General features: G+C 50.3%; 1 protein-coding gene across 18 annotated transcripts in view; it reads left to right on the top strand.

Moving 5' to 3' along the window:
• cnot1 (CCR4-NOT transcription complex, subunit 1) overlaps positions 1-27,027 on the top strand; it is a 35,046-nt gene that overhangs the window by 3,032 nt on the left and 4,987 nt on the right. For 7 of the 18 annotated variants that reach the window (XM_064337369.1, XM_064337370.1, XM_064337382.1 and 4 more), the window contains exons 2-44: positions 21-320; positions 1,745-1,852; positions 2,369-2,467; positions 2,840-2,908; positions 3,028-3,082; positions 3,929-4,132; positions 6,012-6,180; positions 6,378-6,504; positions 7,096-7,206; positions 7,398-7,568; positions 7,876-8,003; positions 8,348-8,588; positions 9,364-9,483; positions 9,781-9,903; positions 10,125-10,276; positions 10,788-10,959; positions 12,122-12,323; positions 13,364-13,489; positions 14,274-14,398; positions 14,649-14,935; positions 15,055-15,133; positions 15,527-15,790; positions 16,066-16,206; positions 16,449-16,628; positions 16,831-16,947; positions 17,195-17,305; positions 17,523-17,600; positions 18,108-18,285; positions 18,701-18,852; positions 19,467-19,763; positions 20,322-20,462; positions 20,587-20,691; positions 21,027-21,146; positions 21,278-21,472; positions 22,083-22,225; positions 22,792-22,900; positions 23,406-23,575; positions 23,874-24,105; positions 24,414-24,662; positions 25,081-25,244; positions 25,746-25,863; positions 25,989-26,090; positions 26,326-26,499. In XM_064337369.1, coding sequence (XP_064193439.1) covers positions 219-320; positions 1,745-1,852; positions 2,369-2,467; positions 2,840-2,908; positions 3,028-3,082; positions 3,929-4,132; positions 6,012-6,180; positions 6,378-6,504; positions 7,096-7,206; positions 7,398-7,568; positions 7,876-8,003; positions 8,348-8,588; positions 9,364-9,483; positions 9,781-9,903; positions 10,125-10,276; positions 10,788-10,959; positions 12,122-12,323; positions 13,364-13,489; positions 14,274-14,398; positions 14,649-14,935; positions 15,055-15,133; positions 15,527-15,790; positions 16,066-16,206; positions 16,449-16,628; positions 16,831-16,947; positions 17,195-17,305; positions 17,523-17,600; positions 18,108-18,285; positions 18,701-18,852; positions 19,467-19,763; positions 20,322-20,462; positions 20,587-20,691; positions 21,027-21,146; positions 21,278-21,472; positions 22,083-22,225; positions 22,792-22,900; positions 23,406-23,575; positions 23,874-24,105; positions 24,414-24,662; positions 25,081-25,244; positions 25,746-25,863; positions 25,989-26,090; positions 26,326-26,499 — 6,510 coding nt within the window. In that variant the 5' untranslated portion in view covers positions 21-218. The remainder of the gene's footprint in view (positions 1-20; positions 321-1,744; positions 1,853-2,368; positions 2,468-2,839; positions 2,909-3,027; positions 3,083-3,928; positions 4,133-6,011; positions 6,181-6,377; positions 6,505-7,095; positions 7,207-7,397; positions 7,569-7,875; positions 8,004-8,347; positions 8,589-9,363; positions 9,484-9,780; positions 9,904-10,124; positions 10,277-10,787; positions 10,960-12,121; positions 12,324-13,363; positions 13,490-14,273; positions 14,399-14,648; positions 14,936-15,054; positions 15,134-15,526; positions 15,791-16,065; positions 16,207-16,448; positions 16,629-16,830; positions 16,948-17,194; positions 17,306-17,522; positions 17,601-18,107; positions 18,286-18,700; positions 18,853-19,466; positions 19,764-20,321; positions 20,463-20,586; positions 20,692-21,026; positions 21,147-21,277; positions 21,473-22,082; positions 22,226-22,791; positions 22,901-23,405; positions 23,576-23,873; positions 24,106-24,413; positions 24,663-25,080; positions 25,245-25,745; positions 25,864-25,988; positions 26,091-26,325; positions 26,500-27,027) is intronic. The other 11 variants (XM_064337385.1, XM_064337381.1, XM_064337384.1 and 8 more) reach the window with 8 other exon arrangements.

The raw sequence follows: 27,027 nt of genomic DNA, 5'->3' as shown, positions 1-27,027 counted from the left end.
TCTTTCGTCCTCTTCTGTAGATGCCAAACTTGATGCTGGATTGAGGGACTTTACTTCGCGTCAAGAGCCACTGGAAGACTTAAAGCAGATTTGTAAAATCATAATTTCACACCTTGGGGGGAGGACCAAAGCTGAATTGACCTATCTCTGCGGTGACTAAAGGGGAATAATGGTGATTTTGCGCCGGGCTCGGCCGCCTGCTTCCGCCCCAACCAGCAATGAATCTTGATTCGCTCTCGCTGGCTTTGTCTCAAATCAGCTACCTGGTTGACAATTTAACTAAGAAAAATTACAGAGCCAGCCAGCAGGAAATACAACATGTGAGTATACTATCCGCCCGGAACCGTTCCAAAAAGTTTTGCACTCACTTTCACCCGCAAGGTGCGCATAACCCCCCCTCCCTCCACACTGCACGTGTTGTTAACCGCTCAAAGCCGTCGCGACGTTCTGTGTTTGCGGTACGGCTGTAATCTGATTCACCTTGGGTGCATCGCGTGCGATTTTTTACCCACACTTAACATAAGACTTGACTTGTAAGTCTTGGTTAAAGGTGTTTGCACGTGTTGATTGTTGTGATCAGTCACCTGATGGAGGGCTGGCACACAGGTCTTCATTTTTAGCTGCATTTGTCACTATGTATGGTGCTTAGGTTGTTTTCTCCTGTTGATCGATGAAGAGGGTTGACTTGTCTAATGAGCATCCCTTAGGGAATGTTTACCTGTGTTGCTAATTTAGTCTCATTTGCTAGCACAGCCTCTCTCTCTCTCTCTCTAGTTTTTCATGCAACTCTGCACCTCGTTGATAACCGCATGACAGCCACTTAATGTGAACGAGCTTTACGGCTGCTTTAGGTACTATTAAGAGCAGGTGGTGTGACCAGACTCGGGCCTGGGTGTCTAATGTGAACTGAATTTCATGTTGACGAGAGTGCAGAAAAATGAATCCTTAAGTTTAAAGACGTGCATTTTGATCTTTAGGACTTGTCGATTTGCAGTAGCCAGCCCAGAGTCTCAATTAAGTGCATAAATATAGTGTGATTATTCAAAGACTTGCTAATCAATCACATCAGATCTGAACGAACTAATATGATTGAGGCTGGTCACATGGACTAGATTAATAGATAGGCAATTACACTCAGGTCCTCAATGCTGAAACTGACTTCTACCCAGGGTATGAAATTATCTTTTTTTTTTTTTACCCACAAGCTAGAGTGGCTTGCGCATTCTAAAAAAATCACCAGCCGTTTTCAACATTTTATGAACCAGATTGCCTTTCTCAGTATAACACAACCTGGTTGGCTACCTGCCGATGTGACTGCTAGAGTGTAATATCTTACCAGCCGCAATGAAAATTCCACCAGCATTTGGCTGGTGGAGGGTAATTACACCGTGCTTCTACCTAAGGAAAACAAAAGACATGAGTTCGAAACGCTAGCTAGCCATCTTCCCAGCAGAATTGTTGGAGATATTTGAATGTACATATGTCTTTACATTAATCAATTTAGAAATTATATATTTTTTAAAATTAGCCCATGGGGAAGGTCCCTAGTACTAAGTCTTGATACACATTTATACAGAATGTTTAGCGCACCGTGTCACACGTTGTTCTGGAGAGAGAGCACCTGCTTTGACAGGAGCCGGGTGCCACGCCGGGGTTTTGCCTGGCGTGAGCGGCTGTCCCGCGGCTGCGTTTCGGCGCGACTGCGACTGATGCGACTGAAGCTGTGGTTTTTTTCCGCCCCCAGATTGTGAATCGACACGGCCCCGAGGCAGACAGGCATTTGTTACGCTGTCTCTTCTCCCATGTGGATTTCAGTGGCGATGGTAAAAGCAGCGGCAAAGACTTTCATCAGGTAATTCTTTTTTCCCTCCAGCGCCAAAGCGCCTTGCGGTTAATTGTTGTGGTGGCTGTGGCGGCGGCGATGCGGTTAATAAGCTGGGCCTGGCAGCTAAAGGTTTGCGGGTTTGAATCCCAGATGGGGCATCTTACACTGTGTATCTCCAATATATGTGCGACTGTGTCAGTGGAAATGTTCTCTTAATAAAGTTGTGTAAAAAAAAAAAGAATATAACTCGTTCTTCATGAGGTCATGTGCTGAGCTATTAATTTAATGTAGTGGGCTGAGGTGTGTCAACAGAAAGCCCTGAACGTTTAAGACTCCATCATTATCAGTCCTGAGGGGAAACTCAATAGCCCTGCTTTTCAGTCTCGCCCATCAGTGTCCTAATGCCATCGCGCTCCTGCCTGCCCGTGTAAAAATAGCCTTCATCTTTGGCCTTCACGCCCGTGCGTTCTGAGCCAATGGCTTCCTTAACCGCCTTTGTTCTGCGCCCCTCTCCTCTCTCTCCTTCTCGTCCATTTGCCCAAGACACAGTTTCTGATCCAGGAGTGCGCGTCGCTGATCACCAAGCCAAACTTTATCTCGACGCTCTGCTACGCCATCGACAATCCTTTACACTATCAGAAGGTAGGCCCCCCCCGGTTTGTTCTCCGGCTGCGTTACGCTAGCTCTACTTGTCGTTGAGTGGGTTTATTTTCAGGTTCATTATTGTCCCATTCTTTCCTTGCCCCTGTGTTTGTGATGGGGAAGGTGTGTTTATTCACTTATTTGTATTTAAATGTGCACCTTCATTCACCCATATTAATTACAGTGGCAGCAGGTTGACTGCTAGCAGGCACCTGCTTGTAGTTTTCATTTAGTAAGGTGCTATCTGTGGCTATTTTCAGACGTCTGCACAGCTGCAGTGTGAAAGGGGATGTGATTCTTTTTTTTTTTTTTTTTTTTTGCATTGGTCAGTGCTTTGTGACGTTGATTTTTTTTTTTTTTGTCCTTTTGTAGAGTTTGAAGCCGTCACCCCATTTGTTTACTCAGTTGAGTAAAGTGCTGAAATTGAGCAAGGTCCAGGAGGTAAGAGGAGGACCCTCCCGTTGGCTTTGATGGCCGAATTCAGACTGCTTGTAGACGAGGTGTGTTTGTCCTGTAGCGATGCTCGTGCAGTTGTGCTGATGTGCTGCCGTTTCTTACAGGTGATTTTTGGCCTTGCCCTGCTGAACTCCTCCAGCGTAGACCTGAGAGGGTTTGGTAAGTAATCTGTTCTTTATTCTCCTCTTAAAAACACACATTGGTCGGCTTGTGCAGAATGTGCCTGTCAGCATTCTTACCAAAGATGTAGCATTCATCGAGACCTGTGGAACAAGGAATAGTGTTAGATTGCTCCTGATAAGCTCTTGAGGTTTGTGGTTTCTCCACCAAAAAAAAAAAAACCCCAACTCTGGTTGGATTGTGGATCCTAAAAATGCCAAATGGCTGGTATATGGTTTGCACTCTTGGGTGTTCTTTGTACCAATAAGCACTTGAGCATGACTGAAGATGATTTGGACGGCCGGCAGCCTTCCGTGCCTTACAAACACTTTGTCCCCCTGTGTTTTCAATAATGTTTATAAGCAAAAACACTTTAGCAACCAGATTACCTTTTTGAATGCCAGTCATCTTCCAGCCACTTTGATGATTGAACCATGGGTTTTTACACAAACCATTTAAGAAGATTTTATAACCCACAAGCCAGATTTTTTTTTTCTTTCTTGGAGAGGTGAACCGCTATAAGCGTGCAGCCAGACTGGCTGTGTGAGTGTGTTTATAAGCCTATTCAGTGGTGTCTGCTGTGCCATTGCCTGAAATTGGATTGTCTTTCCTGTAATCTGCTGTTTCAATTAGTGGGGCGTTTTCTGGCATTTTGTTTAGAGGTTGGTGAGGGTGTGCTTAGCTTCTGTTCACACGGAACACGGCTAGAGTGGAACATGTGGAAATGTAGTTTTATTAGCAGTCTGTCGCAATGCAACATGTTAAACATTTGTCTTTCCTCTACCTGGAGAAATCTTGTCTCCCCCCCCCTTGGAAAAACATAGTTCTTCTTTTCTGTTCCACCAGCCGGCCAGTTTGTGAAACAGAAGCTTCCGGACCTCCTGCGCTCTTACGTGGACTCGGACCTCGGGGGGAACCAGGAAGGTGGCTTCCAAGATATTGCCATAGAGGTCCTGCACCTGCTCCTCTCCCACCTCCTCTTTGGGCAGAAGGGAGCTTGTGGGGTTGGACAGGAACAGATCGACGCGTTCCTCAAGACCCTGTGCAGAGGTGAGTGTCTGCCGCCACGATGAGCTCGCGGTCCGTGACTCTGCGTTTTTCACCTCCGCGTTCAGGGCTCCGGGCACTTCCTCAGTTGGGAGATTCCGTTGGCACTGTGTAGGCCTGTGATGGGCAACGGGGGCCGTATCTGTTTCTGCTTTTCGTGCCAACTCCTGGCCTTAATTACTGAATTAGCCCTGACATTTGTGCCGTCTTGGAAACATTTTTGCCGCATTTCTTGATAAACGCATCTGCTCAACGATAGCCAAAGACTGTTCTTGTGTGCCTGTATGAAACGTTGTACTGTGATCTAATTTACTAGTGAACGGGTGTAGGGTGTATACAGCCAGTCAGCTCATTTAGCCAGGGCAATTGGTGGAAACAAAAACCTGCACACACACCGGCCCTCCTGGACCGGTGTTGCCCACCCCTGATTTAGGCCGGACATCTACCACTCTGAGGTTGTAATGCAAGGCTGCCCTGTCCTGTTCCTGGAGATCTAATCTCCTGTAGGTTTTCACTCCAACCCTAGCAAAACGCATCTCATTCAACAGCTGGAGAACTCATCGTTAGGCTAGCTGGTAAATTTGAGTGTCAAATTAGGGTTAAAATGAAAACCTATAGGACGTTCGATCTCCAGAAACAGTGTTGGTCAACCTTGTTGTACTGAATAAAATATCTGAAATTACTTTTATTACTGTTATTATTTTTTAGCTATTTGGTTCAGTCTGACAGGGACACACAGAGCACTGCTTTATCTTTGTCCCCCTACTGGTGTGGAGAATTCATTATTTGAGGTGAATTTCTCCTCCTGCTGTCATTGGAGGCAGATGGAGGGAGGTGACCTTGTTCAGGAAGCAGCTCTGTTCCCACCGTAGCTGTAGAAATGACAGTAGATCTGGCCGTCGGGACAGGGTTGTTTAAAACGGACACAAAATGCACAGCTTGCAGTTTTTCTAATTTGTGTTGGTAATTCCTGTAGAGCACTTCACATGCAAGCTGAACATGGAAGACAGATTGTAAAAAAGATTGTAAGGGAATGAAAGAACTCGTAGTCACTCCTTTTTTTTTGGCGTACACTGTAGAATGTGAGGAAAGATTATTGAATTTTAAAATAAAAATGAAGTCTTGGAGTTGTCTGTTCTTTAAATTAGGGAATAATGATTATATACTTGTTTTCCTGTGATGCCAGGAGGATGCTCATTATGTGCGCCAGTATTGACCTTGTTTTCGATCGTTTCAAACCCTGAGCAGTTGAGTATGCATGCGAGTGACTACCACGAAATACAACCGCAGAGCCAATGCTTTTATCCTGTATTAGCGTTGCCTACCTGGTCTACAGCCAAAAGGCTACACATGGAAAGACCACAGACAAAGGTTTTCTCTGTGGTAGGGCCAGTATTCCTTTATTACTTTCCCAAAAACCAACCAGTGCAGGGATAAGTGGCTGGATGTTTTTATTAAATGAACTGGATGGCCGTGTGGGGTGTTCACCCAAGTAGCTGAGTGACTGTAGCTGCGATCTTCATTCCTGGTCCTGGAGAGCCACGGGGTCTGCTTGTTTTTCTCTTCGCCTCAGTAGCAGCGGCCAACTCTGACCCGAGGAATGGGGTGTGGTGAGTCAGCTGTAACCGGCTGCTTTACTGAGTAACTGAGTGCTGAGTAATAATAAAGGATAAAAGCTAACAGACCCTGCAGCTCTCCGGGACCTGGAGTGACGATCTCTGGACCGCGGCCCGCAGAAGCCCAACGCTGCGGTCCGGCTGCTTCTTCTGCTGCTCGTCTTGTCGAAGAGCGGTTGGGTCTCTGACGTTTTCTCTGACTGTGCTGTGCGTTTTTTTGTGTGGTCCGCCCCCACCCCACCCCACCCCCACCCCGTGCCTTCCAGATTTCCCGCAAGAGCGCTGTCCCGTGGTGCTCGCACCACTGCTGTACCCTGAAAAACGGGACATTCTGATGGACAGGATCCTGCCAGACTCTGGGGGGTTAGCCAAGAACATGATGGAGAGCTCGCTCGCTGAGTTCATGCAGGAAGTGGGCTACGGCTTCTGTGCAAGGTGAGCCTCCTGAAGCCCCGCCCCTTTTCCCATGCCCTGTTTTGGGGTGGGTAATTGAAAGGGAGTAATGAAAGAATTGTTTTTTTTTTTTTTGTCTCTCTCACACACACACACCCCCTCTTCAGCAGTTAGCCCCCAGTGTGGCGCTAACAGGTTTGCTTCTGTGTTCTCTCTCTCCCTCCCTCTCTCCCTCTCAGTCTCGACGAGTGCCGTAATATAATCCGGCAGTATGGCGTGCGGGAGGTCACTGCCAGTCAGGTGGCGCGGGTGCTGGGCATGATGGCGCGCACCCATTCGGGCCTGTCCGACGGGATTCCCCTGCAGGTGAGCACTGTCCGAGTCCGCCTCTCTCTCTCTCCCCTTCCCTCTGCCCGGCAACACGTCAGCCACAGCTCCCAGTCAGACGGTTTGCCCTTTAGAAAGCCCCTCCGATCACTGTATCGGGCAAACAGACCTTGGGAATCCCGTGCTGTGTTTGTTATTGGCGGTGTGGAACGGTCTGGGAAGGGAACTGGGTGTTCCTCTCGGGGGTGGGGGTGGGGTGGGGGGGGGGGGTGTTTCAGTACTGCAGACGTGCCTGAGGGCTGGTTTATTTGTACAAGGTGTTTTATCACTCGTGTTATTCCCTCTGCCGTGCTTGTGGCCTGGTTTTTGCTCTTAATATGGAGGGTGTGTTTCGTAGATAGCCTAGCAAAACTGCTGCCCGTTGCATATAGGGGAGGAATACAGGACACCTACACTTTCACAGATAGCCTAGCCCCCACACCAGTTCTGCTAGGCTGTCTGTGAAACACACCCCAACCTGATGTGTCCTTAGTGTTTTTTAGTGTCATTGTGATTTACGGTATGTTCACCACCCTTGTCACCATGGTTTTTTTCTTATTTTTCTTCTGTGTGCCTTTTCCCGCTCTCCAGTCCATCTCCGCTCCGGGCAGTGGGATCTGGAGCGACGGGAAGGATAAGAGCGAAGGCTCCCAGACCCACACCTGGAATGTGGAAGTTCTGATTGACATTGTCAAGGAAGTCGTAAGTCACCTCGTACACCCAAACACCTTTGCCCCCCCCCCCCCTCCTCTTAACTTTATGTTTTTAGCGAGTAAAATGGGTCAGGGAGAGAAGTTTTACCCGTTTGTGTTACGCCCCTCTCTTTATCTTTAAATTAAGCTGCAGAATTCGGGCTGATATTTGGTGGGGTGTGGCCTCGTTTTTCCCCGCAGAACCCCAATCTGAACTTCAAAGAGGTGACCTACGAGCTGGACCACCCGGGGTTCGTCATCCGCGACAGCAAAGGGCTGCAGATCGTGGTGTACGGCATCCAGAGGGGCCTGGGCATGGAGGTGTTCCCCGTCGACCTCATCTACAGGCCCTGGAAGCACGCCGAGGGACAGGTACGGCACGGCCAATCCGAGAGCTGCGCTTGTCCCGTTGCTGCCTGATTGGTGCATATCCAGGAAGTAGTATGCTGAGTGATTGTAATGTGAATGTTGCCATTCACCAGTCACTGTTGATGTTCTGCTGGTCGTTTCTGACACTTTCGGCTAATATTCTGCTTCATATTGGCAAGGTGATGTCATAAGCAAGTCTTCATTTATTATCCCTGCCGCTGGTGTGAAAGAACAGCGTCTCTCTGTGGAGGTCTGTTTTCTCTCTTCCTTCCCTCCCTCACGCTCTCCCTTCTCTCCTTCCCCTCTCCAGTTGTCGTTCATCCAGCATTCCCTGATGAGCCCGGAGATGTTCTGCTTTGCGGACTACCCCTGCCACACCGTCGCCATCGACATCCTGAAGGCTCCCCCCGAAGACGACAACCGGGAAATCGCTACCTGGTACGTCCCGAAACCCTCTCTTTAGCCCCGCCCCCCATGGGAGGCCTGCTGCCAGTCAAGTGTCCTGTCTCTGTGCTCTGCTGCACGGCTTTGTCTGGCCAGAGGGGGGCGCTAAGCCAGCATTGCGCACGTGATGAACTGGGAGTGGTGTGTAGGTCGTGCGAGGTCCAGATTGGGAACACTATTTTGCTACAGCACCTTGCCTCAGTACTGCTTCCCCTGAATTGAGTGAAAAGGGGTCTGAATGTCCAGAATTGTTTTGTTTAAATTAGTTTTTGTGAATTCTTGAGCACGGAGTTTGTGATTTTTGGCGATTTACCCCTCTGTCTCCCTGCCCCGCGCAGGAAGAGCCTGGACCTGGTGGAGAGTCTGCTCCGCCTCTCGGAGGTGGGGCAGTACGAGCAGGTGAAGCAGCTCTTCAGCTTCCCCATCAAGCACTGCCCGGACATGCTGGTGCTGGCGCTGCTGCAGATCAGCACCTCCTGGCACACCCTGCGCCACGAGCTCATCTCCACCCTCATGCCCATCTTCCTGGGCAACCACCCCAACTCTGCCATCATCCTGCACTACGCATGGCACGGACAGGTGAGTCCTGGCGCTGGCCTGGGGGGGGTGCCTGAACAGGGGAATGATACTCAAAGCAAAAGAGACGTTAAGGTCTTCTGTCACCAAATGCACTAGACTGGGCACTCGTCTCTCCTGTTGGGTTTAGCCCCAGATCCCCCTCCTCTGTTTCTTGCCAGTGAAAGGAATGAGGAAGTGGCTGAGTCGTCAGGGTGCCCTAGGTGGGGGGTTTGGGAGGGGAGATGGGGGAGCCAGGGATGGCACACCTGACGTATATTGATTTGAAACGAGAAGGAATATTTGCCGGCTCTGAGCTCCGGCCCCCATACCATTCAGGTACTTGATGTGTTCCACCTCAGGCACACCTGGTGCCAAATAATCAAGCCCATCAGGTGTGCTAGGACACATCAAATACCTGAACCTAGCTGCAGGTACCTGAGGAGATCTTTGGGATGCTCTTAGTTGGAATTGTCGCATGATTTTGGTTAAGCTGGTTTTTAGTGTTTGTGATTTGCCTGCCCGCGCTCAGCGTATTGGGGGACCTTCACCTGCTTTTGGTTGCTGTCTCTGCCGTACGGACGTACGGAGGAGGAGAGAGAACGGGGCCACAGGGGCTCGTGATGTTCGTATCGCTTGATATTCCCGTCCGCGTGCGGCCTGTCAAGGCTGGTTACGGTGACGGTTGAAGCAAACGCTTCGGGCGTGCGTTACACGCAGCGGCCATATCCGATCTGACAGGGTCTCTCTCTCTCTCCCTCTCCTCCTCTCTCTCCCTCTCCCTCTCCTCCTATCTCAGGGACAGTCTCCTTCCATCCGGCAGCTGATCATGCACTCGATGGCGGAGTGGTACATGAGGGGGGAACAGTACGACCAGGCCAAGCTCTCCCGCATCCTGGATGTGGCTCAGGACTTGAAGGTACGGGGGGGTCATTCGGCCTTCCTCATTCGCCGTTCCGCTCCGTTCCCACGGCAACCTGGCTGCCTGAGCATATTAGGGCTGCATTGGTCACTTTTAAAACTGTAGTTTTGTATCATTTTGTGTTTTGTCATTATACTAGTTTGCACATTCTCAGTCCTGTTTTACAAGGTTTGAAAAGGTTCTTGAACCTGTGGCCTTTATTTTGAATAGCTAGTTATGAGGAAGTGAATGGGTTTTAAAAATTTTTTTTATTGTAATTGATGTGATATTTAACCAGACATTTTTCTCTTTCAGTCTCTATCTATGCTGCTAAACGGCACTCCATTCGCCTTCGTTATTGACCTTGCTGCACTTGCGTCTCGACGTGAATACCTCAAACTTGACAAGTGGCTCACTGACAAGATCAGAGAGCACGGGGTGAGTGGGTCCAGGCTTCAGTTTCCCTTGGTATGCACGTGCAGGTGAACTCATAAGATCTCAGTGTTTAGGTGCTTTTCACTGAATGAAGGTGAATATGTGCTTTGATAAAGTGCCTGTGTGTGTGTAGAGTAGCTGGACAAGGCTCGGTGGGTTTGTTCATGCTGATAGAGGGTTTTTTTTTCCCCCACGGTCTGACCTGCTGTGTTCTGTTTGGTCAGGAGCCCTTCATCCAGGCCTGTGTGACCTTCCTGAAGAGGCGCTGTCCCTCCATCATGGGGGGCTTGGCCCCGGAGAAGGACCAGCCCAAAAGCGCCCAGCTTCCCCCGGAGACGCTGGCTACCATGCTGGCGTGTCTGCAGTCCTGCGCGGGGTACGTCCGTCTGTCTGTCCACCCGCCCGTCCGCTTGTGTGCCTTCGCATCCTTCCACACTCAGAACTGTGCACTGCTGTTATTTCATGCTGCCTTAACATATGATTGCCTAGTTCCTCTTTATCTGTACTTTCACAGGTGCGCAAGTGCCAGTCTCTTTTGTGATTTTGCAATTTCACTTCTGTTCTGGTTTAATCAGCTTGGTCATTGCCTTGGTCTGACATTTGTTTTAAAATATTGAGCTACAGCTGAGGACTGTACTGTACCATGGGTGAAGATGTTTAGATTAAAGCCCAGGAGTTGTGCATTTCTGAAAAAAGCATCCTGTTTGTCATACCTGGGACCTTGGTTCTTTTTAGTGGCTGTTGGATATCTGGGCAATGGGCTCCAGTTTTATGCAGCATAATAGAGAGCTGTATCAAAAAATTTCAGCCTAACTATTCCTACTTATCCTCGCTGTCTGTAGTTCCAGAGAATTTTTTCCTAATCCTTTCTCCCACGTCGCGCGTAGGAGTGTCTCTCAGGAGCTGTCCGAGACCATCCTGACCATGGTGGCGAACTGCAGCAACGTGATGAACAAGGCGCGGCAGCCCCCTCCGGGCGTGATGCCCAAGGGCCGCGCCCCCAGCACCAGCAGCCTCGACGCCATTTCCCCCGTCCAGGTATCGGTGTCCCCTCTGCAGGTGATGGGCTCGAGTTTACATCTCATCTCTCCTCGAAGGCCGCCGACGGGGTTGCTCTCTGGGAAGGAGGGGTCGGCCCAGGAAAGGCTTTAAATGCGTTCACACTGTGTTAATGTTTAAAAGGGCCGTCCCACAAGTGTGCACAGGGCTCTACGCTAGCTTTTTTCCCCCAAGGTTTTTCAACATTTTTTTCATATTTTTCCTAAGTTGAAAAATTAAGTATCCCTATTAGTGCGCTTAAATATTTTTTCCAGGTAGCCCATCAAATTCTAGGCACAGATTCTAAAATGTCGAGCCCTCGTGCGTAGTTTTGTCTTGCCCGATGTCTGGTCAAGCCAATCAGGCCAGCTGTGAGTGAGTGGTCAGGTGATGTAGTGGTTGGTTTTCAGAGAGCAATCCCTGGGGCCTTTGAAAGTGTGGCGATTGTTGACTGTGTTTTAGTGCAGTGTGTGTTTATGCTTCTTGTGAATTTCCAGTGTGAGGGATGAATTATGCACCATACCAGTAGCTAAAGTCGTAGGATAAAACAGCTAACTGGTGAGACGTGGCGCACTCGGTGGGGGGGGGGGGGCTACTCTCCAGCTGTAAACAGGCCGCCCGCCCCCTTACAGGTGGGGGGTTGATCCTTGCCTTGGCACCGTATGAGCGGTGATCCCTTCTGAATTCTACCTCTGAATAAAGCAAAAAAAATTTTTTTTATTAAAGCAGTGTAGACAGTCCCTCCTCCTTTATTAAAGGAGTAACAAAGCAAATGGGTAACGTTTTACTTTCTTGTAGCACATCACCTGCCCTGAATAAAAGCATCTTTGTGTGTCAGTAAAAAGGCAAATTGCCACCAAGGCCCCCCCTCAACTTGATGATTTAACATGTGTCGCACCTAATGATGACGGGATAGGTCTGTTATTAGCCCCGCCCTCCCCAGTTTTAAAAGTGCGTCTGCGTCAAAATAGTGGTGCCCTAGATTTGTATCGTTCAGTAACCTTCATACATTGTTCTTGTTTGAGTCTAATTGCGTTCGTTGTTTTTGGTTTGTTATTATCTCCTCTGGAACATTGAGTGTGTTTGTGTTGTGTGTAGTAGTGTAGTCTTATCTCCTGCTGAAAGCCTGACAGTCTGTTTCTCTGCGGCTCACCCCCCCCCCCCCCCAAACGCTGCGCTACAGATCGACCCCCTGACAGCCATGGGCACCCTGACGCTGGGCGGCTCGGCCACCTCCCACACACAGAGCATGCCCGGCTTCCCCACGCCCCTGGCCTCCGCCTTCAGCAACCCCCAGTCTCCGGCCAAGGTGTTCCCCACCCTGTCCAACCCCACCCCCTCCACCCCGTTCGGAGGGCTGGGGAGCCTGTCCTCCCAGCTGCCAGGTAATGCCGCTCGGATAAAGTGTGGTGGTGTTAAGCCTTTGCAGAGTAGGCTTCTTGGAATGTTTTGTCTAAATTCTAAGTCAGCATTCTAGAACTCCATTGCTTTCAGTTAAACAACTTTTATTTTTTTATTTATTTTTTTTTTAAGTCGCTCTGGATAAGAGCGTCTGCTGAATTGCAATAATGTAGTGATTGTGACATTCAGTTAACATTCCAATCATATATTTGTGATCTCACCCATTAAAGGGTTGGTTTTGGGTCACCCTTTGGGTGTTGCAGATGAGTGCACTGTGTTTTGTCTTATCTGTGAAGTGGTAACCCAGCAGACAAAATCAAAGTGCTACAGTGACTTACAAAATGTAACGGGACTTCATAAATTCGGAGCATCTTACCAGAAAAGTTGCTCTTTTGAATGCAAGTTACATATCCCTTTTGTGATTAGTTGTTCCTGATGTCACGTTTTTGAAGAATTTAACTCCTTTTTTTCCTCATACATGCTGGAGATTGTTCCTGACATTTAAATTTAACGCTGGTGTGAGTAAGATGTGGCCTTAGAATACTGCAGTCCTGGAGAAGGACTTGTGTTTAGTACCCACGTTGGGTCCTTGTAGCGTTAAAAGCAGCTTAAACAAAGGCAAAGGTTGTTCCACTTCAGCCAGCCTCTCTAAAGTTGGTGAATGAGCAGCAGTGCAGATGTGACTCACTTTGAGGGCGTTCTTAAGACAACAGATCGCACTAGTGGAGCGTGCTGTCTGTGGGGGCCATTTGACGAGTGTGCAGAACCCGTACTTCTTGTACAGTGCTAGTTTTTATCATTTGGCAGGCACTTATCCAGACTGACGTACGAAGGCCAGCGTGGCCAGATACGTTTGCCGTGTTTTGAGAGGGCTACAGGAGGCAGGCGGCTTTGATAGAATCTCCAGCGACGCATTAGCAACGAGCCATCGTGTGTTTATGTTATCATATGAGCTTGCAAGTATGTGCGTGACCTACCGATCACATGACCCACATTCCCCCTCCCACCCCTCTCGTCTCGTCAGGTCCGTTGGGCAGCGGCAGCTTGTCCGGCATCGGGTCGGGTCTGGGGATGCCGGCCGTGAGCAGCGACCCCTTCGTCACGAGGAAGATGAGCACCCCGGGCTTGAACCCCACCACCTTCCAGCAGAGTAAGATGAAGGCCTGTAAGTGGTTGTGGTGTTGACTGACTGACAGACAGAGAGAGAGAGAGAGAAAATAACCTCTCCGCTGTGCTTCCTCTGAAACAATGTCGCTTAGCACCGCACTGTTCCAGTCAGGATGGCAGTAAGCACTCAACCCACAGCCATGCCTTTTTCCTCCCACACTGTCTTCTCTACCTGTTTGAATGCTAGCGAAGTGATCAGGTCTAAAACGGCCAGCTGAAATGACTGTAGAAACCGAAACGTGTGCTGTAAAAAATCTTCTTTTCTATGAGTCTCGAGAGGAAAAGTAGCGTTGTCCTCTCTGGTTGTTCCCGGTGGTTTTTAGGGATGACTGATTTGTTTTAAGAAGCCTGAGCGTCTCCAGTGTTTGGGGTTTTGGTCTTGTGGCTTCGCTTGGTTTGAGATGTAGGAGAGCCACTCTGACCCAAGTCATAATCGAGAGTAACCTCACTGCTTCTTAGATTGCAAGGAGTAATCAAGTTTGGATGGTTTGATTGGGTGATTTATTTATTTTTTACATTTATTCGATTCACCTTGGAGCCAAACAATTCAGCATCACAAGGGTTTGCCCCCTAAATTCCAGATACGCCCAATTGCATAGTCTGATCTTCCCCAATGAGCTAAATTCCCCTTTCCTATGGGGAATTTAGCTCATTGTGACTCACTTTGCTGATTGTTGTCTGCCAGACATGTTAGTGTAGTATATGGATATCACAGTCGCATGAATAAAGGGTGTAATACTTGTACCTCCCTCCCCCCCCACCCCCAGCTGACCTTTCTCAGGTGTGGCCTGAGGCAAACCAGCACTTTAGCAAGGAGATCGACGACGAGGCCAACAGCTACTTCCAGCGCATCTACAACCACCCGCCACACCCCACCATGTCTGTCGACGAGGTAAGCCTGCTGGTTGTCTCGGCGACTCGTGTTGTGTGTCTGTGTGGTTTTTTGGCCCCATAAATTTGTGATAAAGTCAAAAGTAATTTTTACTGCCCGCGTCGAATATGGACAGTGTTTGCGCGTGTATCTGTATGAAAGTTTATATGTAATGTGATGAACGGGAGAGATGGATGCGGATGGAGAAAACGCCTCGGGCTGGATTCATGGGTCACGCCGTTCGTCTCTCCCTGCCCCTCCCTGCTCCCAGGTGCTGGAGATGCTCCAGCGGTTCAAGGACTCCAACGTGAAGCGGGAGCGCGAGGTGTTCAACTGCATGCTGCGCAACCTGTTCGAGGAGTACCGCTTCTTCCCCCAGTACCCGGACAAGGAGCTGCACATCACCGCCTGCCTGTTCGGCGGCATCATCGAGAAGGGCCTGGTCACGTACATGGCGCTAGGCCTGGCCCTGCGCTACGTTCTGGAGGCCCTGAGGAAGCCTTTTGGCACCAAAATGTACTACTTTGGCATCGCTGCACTAGATAGGTTTAAGAATAGGTAGGATATGCTGCTGCTTTTTTTTTTTTTTTTTTTTTGCGCGTTTGAATAAATGACAGTTGGTTGACAGTTGGGCGCAGTCTCAAGTCACAGTCTAACATTTGTTTCCGCCCCCTCAGACTGAAGGACTATCCCCAGTACTGTCAGCACTTGGCTTCCATTCCACACTTCCTGCAGTTCCCTCACCATTTACAGGAGGTAAACTGGTTTCTCGGATACAACAAAGATATCACGATGTGGTCAAGATGCTTACACGCGTAGCCCTTTGGCGGTTTTTTATGCTAAAGATTAGAGACTTTAAGGCTGGTTTTGCACCTGGAAGGTGGTCTGGAGCATCTTGTCCCATCTGATATCTTTGTATGTTCTAAGCGTGAAATTGAATTAATTTAGACCAATTTCACTGCTTAATATGTCAGGCCTTTTCAAAAGTACCCTTTTTCCCCTGCCCATCACCCTTTAAAAATTGATAAATAAATTTCTTTTTAACTTTGCATGTAAGTTTATGTGCTCTGGTTCCCTCTGATAGTGTAGTAGACAGCGGGTCCTACTTCGAGATGAATAAGTCTCCCGTTGCGCGTTTTCCATATCCTGTGTGTGCAGTATATCGAGTACGGCCAGCAGTCACGAGACCCCCCAGTGAAGATGCAGGGATCCATCACCACCCCGGGCAGCCTGGCCCTCGCCCAGGCCCAGTCGCAGGCGCCCCAAAAAGCCCCCCTCCCGGGACAGGTCAGCACCATGGTAACCACATCCACCACAACCACTGTTGCCAAAACCACTACCATTACCCGCCCCACCACCGTCAGCTTCAAGAAGGACGTTCCAGTGAGTATCGGTAACGCCAGGGAAGTCGGGGTATGTGTGTCTGTCTGTGCTTATTTACCTACTTCATACATATATACGCATGCATGTAGATGACCTTTCCATACAGTAATGCTATGCCTTTAAAGTGAATGCAACGAATAGCCGGAAAACTTGAGTTTTCCTTCTTTATAGCAGCTTGTTTTTATTTGAACATATTGCATGGAAACCTAGCCTGAATGCTCAAATCAGACTAATATTTTTGTAAAATAAAATGTAGATTTTTTTTTTCCTCCCTGAATGCTTAGTTTCTGTGATGTTGTTTTCAGCCCTCTATTAATACGACAAACATCGACACCCTTTTGGTGGCGACAGACCAAACTGAGAGGATTGTTGAGCCTCCAGAGAACGTCCAAGAGAAGATAGCGTTCATTTTCAACAATCTGTCTCAATCCAATATGACCCAGAAGGTGAGCTCCTGAACAAGGGTTTTCTTTGTGCTTTTACACCCAATTAAACATTTGACATTTCTTTTGTGGAGTTGGTTTAACCATCTTCATCCATCACTTCCCTGGATGACCTTCTGAAACAGAAATTGAAAGTATCAGATATATAGGTAGTGATCAGTTTTTTTTCAGTGTAATATAACCGATTATGCTGGTGAGGGTTTGAAATTGCTGGTGGAAACTGCATTTTGGTCCTGCCTGTGAAGGTGGAGGAGCTGAAGGAGACTGTGAAGGAGGAGTTTATGCCCTGGGTCTCTCAGTACCTGGTCATGAAGCGGGTCAGCATCGAACCAAACTTCCACAGCCTCTACTCCAACTTCCTGGACACGCTGAAGAACCCCGAGTTCGTCAAAATGGTCCTGAATGAGACCTACAGAAATATCAAGGTTAGATCACGTTGGATGATTTTGTTTTTCTCGTCAAGTGGTTCTGTAGTGGTTATCCACCAGTTGGGTTAGTTTAACTTACTCAAGTTTAGAAGATAACCTGTTATCCTACAGTAAGTTTGTCAGTTTTACTGTTCTTTTCTCCATTTGGTTTAAAAAAATATATAATATCTTATAAATTTGGCAAATTTTCCTCGGACAGGTTCTGCTGACATCTGACAAGGCTGCGGCTAACTTCTCTGACCGATCTCTGCTGAAGAACCTGGGCCACTGGCTCGGAATGATCACTCTGGCTAAAAACAAGCCCATACTGTACACGGTGAGCGTGCGTCGGACACCTCCGACATCAAGGGCTTTTCCTTGCAGAGAAGCCTAGAATGGTCGATTTTGGTATAAACAGATGGAGATTTCGGGATCGCACGTTGGCTCCTGAGATGGTCTCTTCCTCCAGTTTAAATGTACGCGTGATAGCTTTCGCTGGGGGAGTAGGAGCCCCTATCCACAGAGTCTTGTGCCCCTGTGTGAGGGCTGTTGTGCTGATTCAGCTCTGTGCTCCGCTCCTCCAGGACCTGGAGGTGAAGTCTCTGCTGCTGGAGGCTTATGTCAAGGGGCAGCAAGAGCTGCTCTATGTCGTCCCCTTCGTTGCCAAAGTCTTGGAATCCAGTCTGAGGAGCATGGTAACGTCCGCCCCCCCCGTGCTCGTTTCGTCCTGTCCTGTCCCCGGAATGTACCCCCTTCCTCTCCCCGCCCCTGTCCCGTGTCTGGAATCTACACCTCCCCCCCCATCACCTGGAATGTGCCAAATGGCCTTGTGGTGTATTAAGAGCTGTGAGTGGTGATGCATGGAGCAGAAATGGACTGTACCGATGCGTGTCTTTTCCCCTCCCCATGCAGATATTCAGACCCCAGAACCCTTGGACTATGGCCATTATGAATGTACTGGCAGAGCTGCATCAGGAACATGATCTAAAGGTCAGTTTTCGCCCTTACTCTTGTTGTACTTGTTTGAACATTTGCCATATTTTTGTAAGACGGCGTCTTCAGAACTTCAGCCAATGCCTACAAGCGTTAACAATTCCCATTTTTGACTGGAAATATGACATTCAGGCTGGCTCCCTCTTTCCTGTTTTGTCAAAAAATGTGGTATGTCCATTTAAGGCATGCACCAAGTAGTCATCATCCCTTGTCACATGCTTGCTTTTAACCCTTTGAAGAGGATCTTTTTAAGTTTTTTTTTTTTTTCTTCTCCAGATTTTAAGTCTGTGTTCTAGAACTTCATTGCTTTCATTTACCAGCAGTGATTGTGACATCGGCATCAGAATTTTCAGAACATTCTAATCACATATTTGTGAACCCACACTGTGATTGGTTAATAAATAAGTATCTCTTGGTGCTGCCTGCAGTGGGTTTTGAAGCAGTCAGAGGAGTGTTTCCCTGGGCGCAGTTTGACGGTGGTCCGTGTTCTGTCTGTCCCTCCAGCTCAATCTGAAGTTTGAGATCGAGGTGCTGTGCAAGAACCTGTCGCTGGACATCAATGACCTGAAGCCCGGGAACCTGCTGAAGGACAAAGAGAAGCTGAAGAGCCTGGACGAGCAGCTGTCCGCACCAAAGAAAGAGGCCAAGCCCCCCGAGGAGATGCTGCCCATCGTGCCCCCAGGTGCCGTCCGCGCCCCTCTTCTCCCCGAGCCATTTTCTTAACGCCTTGTGGGAGTGTGGTTATGTACAGCAGGGGGGAAGTGGGGCACGGCATCTGCTGGCGTTTGGTTTCCACCTCATAACAAAAAAAATACAGTTTAGACCCTTGCGATGAGCAGAGACTCTTTTAGATGATCAGAGTGAAATCTGCTTATCGTGTGGATGTGGCTGTCCAGGACTGGGGTTGCTCACACGGGTATGCAGAGAGCCTCTGTTAGTTGCCGGTGTCCCTGAAGCATCCAGTGTTGCGACAGAATGTGGAAAAACAGGTGCAGCCTCCTAGTTTCTGGCAGACTCTGTTGTGCTCTTGTGCTGTGCTGCTTATAACTGAATTTTAAATAACTGTTTTCACGTAATTTTATTTATTTTACCAACAGGCGACTGTCTTCCATTTGCTACTGCGCCCCCTACCCCCGCCACCACCACCGCCTGCACAGCCACCGGCCCTCCCACCCCCCAGTTCAGTTACCATGACATCAATGTCTACGCCCTGGCTGGCCTGGCCCCCCACATCAACATCAACGTCAACGTGAGTGTCCCGTGCAGCCGATCTGGTCACAGCCCATGTTGTGTGCAAATAGGAAGAAAAAAAAAGGATGGTTAAAACACCAGTTGCCTGTTCTAACCCAACCCCAAGGTGTGGTTAATACATTTTATAACCAAATTTACAAGATGTCAAAGCTGTAGCCATTTTCCTGTGAGGTCTTAGCCATGCTTAGTGACTGAAACTCCTTTGTTGCTTTGTAGAGTTGGTGGGTATGAGGTTCTAGCCTCACGTGAAGCCCTCTGTGAATCAGCAGTGGATGAATGAGCTCCATGCTCATAGTGATGATAGTAACAGATTGCTCTCGCAGTAGTTTACAGTAAAGGAGGGGGGAGCTCACCTCCAGCATAGCCGCAGCCATCATAACGCTCATTACACTCAAAGCACAAGCTGAACTGGAGAGTGATGGGCTTATTGAGCGTCTTAAACTGGGCTTAATATTAAGTCCATGGGCTCCTAAGTGGAAAAATTTAGGAGCACACCAATTCGGCCCAATTAGTGGATGTGATCGTAAATAATTTTTCTAGTTGGTGTGCATGGACAATGGATTTCCTTGAGAAAGTGCTCCTAAAGGGCAGTCGTTCCCCCCCCCCCCCCAGATCCCCCTGCTGCAGGCGCACCCCCAGCTGAAGCAGTGCGTGAGGCAGTCCATCGAGCGGGCCGTGCAGGAGCTGGTGCACCCCGTGGTGGACCGCTCCATCAAGATCGCCATGACGACCTGCGAGCAGATCGTGCGCAAGGACTTTGCGCTGGACTCGGAGGAGTCGCGCATGCGCGTGGCGGCGCATCACATGATGCGCAACCTGACCGCCGGCATGGCCATGATCACCTGCCGCGAGCCGCTGCTCATGAGCATCGCCACCAACCTGAAGAGCAGCTTCGCCGCCGCCCTGCGGGTACGGCCGTTAGAACTCATACACACACACGCCTCACTCATTCACACGCCTCACTCATTCACACACGCCTCACTCATTCACACGCCCAGCACCTCTCTCAAACACATGCGCTCCAAGCACTTCACTCATTCACACGCCCCCACACGCCTCACTCATTCACACGCCTCACTCATTCACACGCCCAGCACCTCATTCATTCACAGGTCACACGCCTCACTCACACATGCCCAGCACCTCACTCGTTCACGCACCTTCCACGCACCACACTCGCTCACTCATCACGCGCCTCGCTCATACACACGCGCTCCAAGCACTTCGCATTCACATGCCCCCCCACGCACTGTACACGCCCAGCACCTCACTCATTCACTCAACCCGCACCTCATCTCACTCGACTCGTCACCACGCTAATATGCTCCTACTCACACACACGCACCCTCACTCATTCACATCACGCCTTCCTTTCACCACACTTACCACCAGTTCTCACTCCCACACATCATCACACACACACACACACACACATACCCTTTCTCATTCCCTTCCTCCCGTCCCCAGGCCCCCACCCCCCAGCAGAGGGAGATGATGGAGGAGGCTGCCGCCCGTATCGCCCAGGACAACTGTGAGCTGGCCTGCTGCTTCATCCAGAAGACTGCTGTGGAGAAGGCTGGCCCCGAGATGGACAAGAGACTGGCCACCGTGAGTAACTCACTCACTGACACACACACACACACACGCACACGTTCTCTCTCAAACACACATACACACACACACGCACCCAGTCTGGCTGCTCTCACGCCCTCCCCCCCCCTCCCCTCTGCAGGAGTTTGAGCTGAGGAAGCACGCTCGGCAGGAAGGCCGGCGCTACTGTGACCCGGTGGTGCTGACGTACCAGGCCGAGCGCATGCCGGAGCAGATCAGGCTAAAGGTCAGCGCTCTCTGTCTCTTTCTGTCTCTCTCTCTCCCTCTGTCTCTGTCTCTTTCTGTCTCTCTCGCTCCCTCTCTCTCTGTCTCTTTCTGTCTCTCTCTCTGTCTCTGTTTCTCTTCTCTCTCTCTCTGTCTCTTTCTGTCTCTCTCTCCCTCTCCCTCTGTCTCTCTCCCTCTGTCTCCTTCTCCTCTCTCTATCTCTAGCTCTCTCCTCTCTCTCTCTCTCTCTCTCTCTCTCTGTCTCTTTCGCTCTACTGTGTCGACTCTTTAATCTTCTACTCCTGCTCCAGCTCGACTGATTCACTGAGTCTTATATTTCATTCCTTTTCCGTGCAGGTCGGTGGTGTGGACCCTAAACAGCTGGCTGTTTATGAGGAATTTGCTCGCAACGTTCCCGGTTTTTTGCCCAGCAACGACCTGTCCCAGCCCACCGGGTTCCTCGCTCAGCCCATGAAGGTAAACGAGCGCTTCCCCCACTTTACACTTTCATTCCTAAAAATGCCACCGTGTTTTTATTTGCCGCCGCCGCCGCCGCTTCCTGTTTTGCGCGGTCGCCTGCAGCTCACCCGTCCTCTCCGTCTCCGCAGCAACAGGCCTGGGCGGCGGACGACGTGGCGCAGATCTACGACAAGTGCATGGGGGAGCTGGAGCAGCACCTGCACGCCATCCCCCCCGCCCTGGCCATGAACCCCCAGACCCAGGCGCTGCGCAGCCTGCTGGAGTCCGTGGCGCTGGCCCGAAACTCCCGCGACGGCATCGCCGCGCTCGGCCTGCTCCAGAAGGTACGCCATTACCCCCCCCCCCCCCACAGCAGAGGAAATATTAAACCTTGTTGCTGAGTAACAGCTGAGCTCTGCGTCATCTCTTTCCCCGTGTTACGTGCAGTCAGACACGGTGCCGAAAATAGCCCGTCTCCTCTGTGTCTGTGACGGTGCTGTTTCTCAGCTCATATTTTCGGTGGGCACATTTTATGAGTGGAAACTTGGTTGCACTTGAATTTTTATTTTTTTTTCCACTGGAAATATGCTGTGAAATTAGTAAAGAAAAGTGCTGGGGGGAGAGGGTAAGAATAGCAGTGATGAATGATGCTTGATGTGAAAATGAGTATCTGAGGTAAATTTCTCTCTCACACTTTTTTCCCTCTTTTACACGTTCTCACTGTCCCCTCCCGCTTACTCACTGTCACTCTAACTCACACTTTCACACTTTTGCTCTACTTCTGTCTCTCCCCATCCCATCCTCCCTCTCTTTTTGTCTCTCCCTCTCCTCTCTCCCTCCCTCCTTTCCCCTCCCCTCCCCCCCTTTCTCTCTTCCTCCCTCTCTCTGTCTCTCTCCCTCCTCCCTCCCCCCCCCTCCCCTCCTCCTCTCCTCCCCCCCCCTCTCTCTCTCCAGGCTGTGGAGGGCCTGCTGGATGCCACCAGCGGTGCGGACGCTGACCTGCTGCTGCGCTATCGAGAGTGCCACCTGCTGGTGCTCAAGGCCCTGCAGGACGGCCGGGCCTACGGGCCTCAGTGGTGCAACAAGCAGATCACGCGGTGAGTCCCGTGACCCCGCCCCCTCGCCCAAGCCCCGCCCCCCACACCCCTGCACTATTATTTAAGCCTCTGGTGCGCTCTGTGACTGAAGAGGTTACGCTGTAGTGCCACATCAGTCCTCAGCTCCTAAAACGTGGCTCTGCTCCCCCCCCCATGACTGGGCCCCTGGAAAGCTGAGGAACATTCTGCCCACCCTTATAGCGCTGTTCTCACTAGGCCATAGGTCCACACTGGCATGCCAGTAAGCTTTCTTTACTGCTATTAAGCTAAGTACAGGGCAGTTACTATTCATTGTCCCTTCTTTTAAATAAACAAAAATAAATACAAAATGCAGTTCATAATTAGGTGATTTATGTCCTGAGAAATGTCTCGATCTTTTGCTGCCTTTGGCAACTTTTTTGATGTTGGCCTGAAATTTTCTTGTGTGCCAAATTTTTTGAACTCCGTGAATTCCTCAATATATTATCATTTAATTATGATTGACTAGCTTAGTGGAAATTGGCTGGGGTTCGGTGTTCCTGGATGAGTGTTGGTGGACTGAATGACTAATCCCCACCTGTCACAAGGTGCCTAATCGAGTGCCGTGATGAGTACAAGTACAACGTAGAGGCCGTGGAGCTGCTGATCCGGAACCACCTGGTGAACATGCAGCAGTATGACCTGCACCTGGCACAGGTAAGAGCACGCCCACCCGGTGGGCTGTCTGCAGGGCTCTCTCCTGTGTGCGCTGGGCTCAGTGTTCATTGGACTGGACATTCTAATGCTGATGTCACAGTCATTACTGGTAATTTGAAAGCAGTGGAGAGAACACTGACTTAGACTTTAAGATTCAAGATTCAAAAAACTTTGTCTATCACATAGTGTTAGAAAATTGAAAAAAACGTTCCAAAAAGCCTACTCTTCGATGGGTTAAACACCCTCCTTTCTCAGTGTCCTGCAGTGCAAATGCATTTTGATTGACTCACATTATTTCCAATGACATTGGAGCCACAAATTGACATTATGCCTCGGTTATATGCTGCTGGTTAGTCTCGCATGCTAAATTTGGGACATCCATCTTATTCCTTCCTCTACCCTTCCCCCCCCTGCCTTCTATCCTTATCCCTTTTCTCTTTTCCTTTCACCATCTCTCCCTCCCTTCTCACCGCGCCTGTGTTCCCTCCCTCCCTCCCCGTGGCAGTCGATGGAGAACGGGCTGCACTACATGGCGGTGGCCTTCGCCATGCAGCTGGTGAAGCTGCTGCTGGTGGACGAGCGCAGCGTCAGCCACATCACGGAGGCCGACCTGTTCCACACCATCGAGACGCTCATGAGGACCAGCACCCACTCCAGAGCCAACGCCCCCGAGGGGTGAGCCCGGGGCTCCACACGGGGGGGACACCAGCTAGCGCTCTCTTCCTCTGCTTCTGAGCTTGTGATTGGATGAGTTTGTGATTGTGTGCTTCTGAGCTTGTGATTGGATAAATAATTATTGGTTAAATATCTGAACCCTGCCCTTAAAGAGTGGTGGAAATCAGAAGCATTTGTTTGTTTTGAAGAAATATTTTTGTCGCACTCTGTAGTTTAGTCTCTGTAAGCCCCCACTGCATTGTGGGTAATGGAGGTGCGTTGTGGGTAGAGGTAATGAGTGCTTCTGTTGCGCTCGCAGGCTTCCCCAGCTGATGGAGGTGGTGCGCTCCAACTACGAGGCCATGATCGACCGGGCCCACGGGGGGCCCAACTTCATGATGCATTCTGGGATCTCCCAGGCGTCGGAGTACGACGACCCGCCGGGGCTGAGGGAGAAGGCCGAGTACCTGCTGAGGGAGTGGGTCAACCTGTACCACTCCGCCGCCGCGGGGCGGGACAGCACCAAGGCCTTCTCCGCCTTCGTGGGACAGGTACGGAGCGACCGTCCCGCCCGCTTTTAGAGCTCCTGTGATTAAGCTTCAGTACACCAGTAGCAGAGACAGGACCGCATTAGGTAGCGCTTTTTTAAATCTTTGAATTCCTGCCCCAGAGTAGTTTTGTCTCTGGTCCTAGGACTTGAGTCATTTGGAGTTTTCCAGGGAATTCCAGACCGGGTATTGCCTGGAAATGTACAGGTTTGATGTGTTGAAATGGGAGCGCCTCTGTCAGTTCAGGGATTTCGTCAGGGGTCTCAGGCTTGCATGTGACTTGGGTGCCCTTGCTGTGCCGCCCACCGCAGATGCACCAGCAGGGGATCCTGAAGACCGATGACCTCATCACGCGCTTCTTCCGCCTGTGCACGGAGATGTGCGTGGAGATCAGCTACCGGGCGCAGGCCGAGCAGCAGCACAACCCGGCCGCCAGCGCCGCCATCATCCGCGCCAAATGCTACCACAACCTGGACGCCTTCGTGCGGCTCATCGCCCTGCTGGTCAAGCACTCCGGCGAGGCCACCAACACCGTCACCAAGATCAACCTGCTCAACAAGGTGGGGCACCACGGGGGTGGCTGCAGGGGGTGAGGGTGCGGGGATGGCGGGCATGGAGGGCATGGGCGCGAGGGTACAGGGGCGAGGGTACAGGGGTGCGGGCACAGGGAGTGTGGGCACAGGGAGCTCGCTCAGCTGCCACCAATTTCTGCGTTTCAGAGCTCACTGTCCGGTCATGTAGAAATCACTGTAGATTATTAAACGGCTCCTATTGGCTCGCCGGGTTGTCAGTCACATGAGCAGGCTTCTGCTTGACTGTGGCAGTTACTTTTCTGTGGGTGCCGGTGACTCAGAAACGCAGGAATCCCACACAAGTTTCTCCATTTATGGACATGGGGAAAGGCGTTGATTGACGACTGTGACTCTGTGATGAGACCGTGTTCTGTAACTCCGCCCCTTTGGCTGTTGGCACCCGCAGGTCCTGGGCATCGTGGTGGGCGTTCTGATCCAGGACCACGACGTGCGGCAGACGGAGTTCCAGCAGCTGCCGTACCACCGCATCTTCATCATGCTGCTGCTGGAGCTCAACGCCCCCGAGCACGTGCTGGAGACCATCAACTTCCAGACCCTCACTGCCTTCTGGTGAGCCCTGCCCACCTCCCCGCCTCCGCCTATCACAGCGCTTCACCTCCCCGCCTCCGCCTATCACAGCGCTTCACCTCCCTGCCTCCGCCTTTCGCAGCGCTTCACCTCCCCGCCTCCACCTATCACAGCGCAGCACTGTCCAGCTCCAGAAAGCCACTGAAGACGAGTTCAGCTCGAAACTAACGCCTCACGATGAATGACTTCATTTCATTTAGGAACGTTACTGAGCAGAGAACATGGACTGAATTGTAATGACAGCAAACAAATTAAATTATGGTTTCCGTAACAACAGGGTTAGCAGTCGATCATGCGAATCAGTCTCATCTTTAAACTCTTGTCAGCTGGTGATTTTTTTGACCTTTGACCTGAACCAGCCTTAGTGGAATAGGCTCCTCACTCCTGCTCTGCAAATGGTGGCAGGGGCTGGTCAGTCTCATTCCATCATCAGGCTAACGTTGGGGATCTAACGTTGGGAATCCTCTTCCTGCTCGTCCACAGCAACACGTTCCACATCCTGCGGCCCACCAAAGCGCCGGGGTTCGTGTACGCCTGGCTGGAGCTGATCTCTCACCGCATCTTCATCGCCCGGATGCTGGCGCACACGCCGCAGCAGAAGGCAAGGCCGCACGTCCTCTTTTAAAAACAGAGAGAAAAACGGATAAACTCAGCGCTCGCTGTGGCCCGGTCCGCCTCCTCGTCCCTTTTTAATATCCCGCTTTTCCGTCCCCCCCCCTCTCCCAGGGCTGGCCCATGTACGCCCAGCTGCTGATCGACCTCTTCAAGTACCTGGCCCCCTTCCTGAGGAACGTAGAGCTCAACAAGCACATGCAGATCCTCTACAAGGTGCGCAGCCCTGGCCTTCAGACCCATGCTGCTGTTTATGCTCCTTTATACACGTGTTGTAAATGTTTCCCTGACTCTTAATGGCCCTGTTGAAGGGCTTTTTAAATAAATTTTAAAAAGTAGTGTTTAATTTGTGCAGTAGTTGAAATGACTGCACCGGTCATGGCCCTGCGGATTGAGCTGACTAAGATGGCCACCGCCGCCCCTCTGTCTTTGGCTGTGTTTAAACCTGCAGGGCACGCTGCGTGTGCTGCTGGTGCTGCTGCACGACTTCCCGGAGTTCCTGTGCGACTACCACTACGGCTTCTGCGACGTCATCCCGCCCAACTGCATCCAGCTGCGCAACCTGATCCTCAGCGCCTTCCCCCGCAACATGAGGCTCCCCGACCCCTTCACCCCCAACCTGAAGGTAACGGAACGCCTTTCCGCAAGGGTGGGGGGGAGCGTTTACGATGCTATTTTATTTAACCTTTATTTATCCAGGAATATCCCATCCAGATGGAAATCTCTTTATGCGTGGGGGGACCTGACTGAAAACACAATGTTACCCAACAAGACAGTGGAAAATAGAGTTACAAACGTCTGCTGAGGAATCGGACTGTATTATAACTGTGATTAGATGAATAAGGAGAAGACCGGAGGTTAAAAGCTGGAGTATACCTCAGTCACCGATCTGTAAATTATACCGCCTCATGGCTCACCATAGATGGCTGTGACTTGTTTTTGGACTACAAACTAAAAAAAAAAAAACTTTTAGTCTTTATTATATTGAGTTTGTCAGGTTGGCCCAAAGGAAGCTGTCCCTGGGTGCTCTTCCTCTATGGTTTAGGAATGGGGCGAATTGGAATAGGCCTTTTTGTCATTTTATAGCATTTTTTAATACGTCCCGTGGTGCACAAGGACAGGTGTGCGTGTGTGTGTGTGTGTGTGTGATGCT

This window comes from Anguilla rostrata, chromosome 5 (genome assembly GCF_018555375.3).
Source record: "Anguilla rostrata isolate EN2019 chromosome 5, ASM1855537v3, whole genome shotgun sequence".
Classification (NCBI taxonomy): domain Eukaryota; kingdom Metazoa; phylum Chordata; class Actinopteri; order Anguilliformes; family Anguillidae; genus Anguilla; species Anguilla rostrata.
Note: the sequence above shows the minus strand (reverse complement) of the source record. Positions and strands in the feature narration are given on the sequence as shown.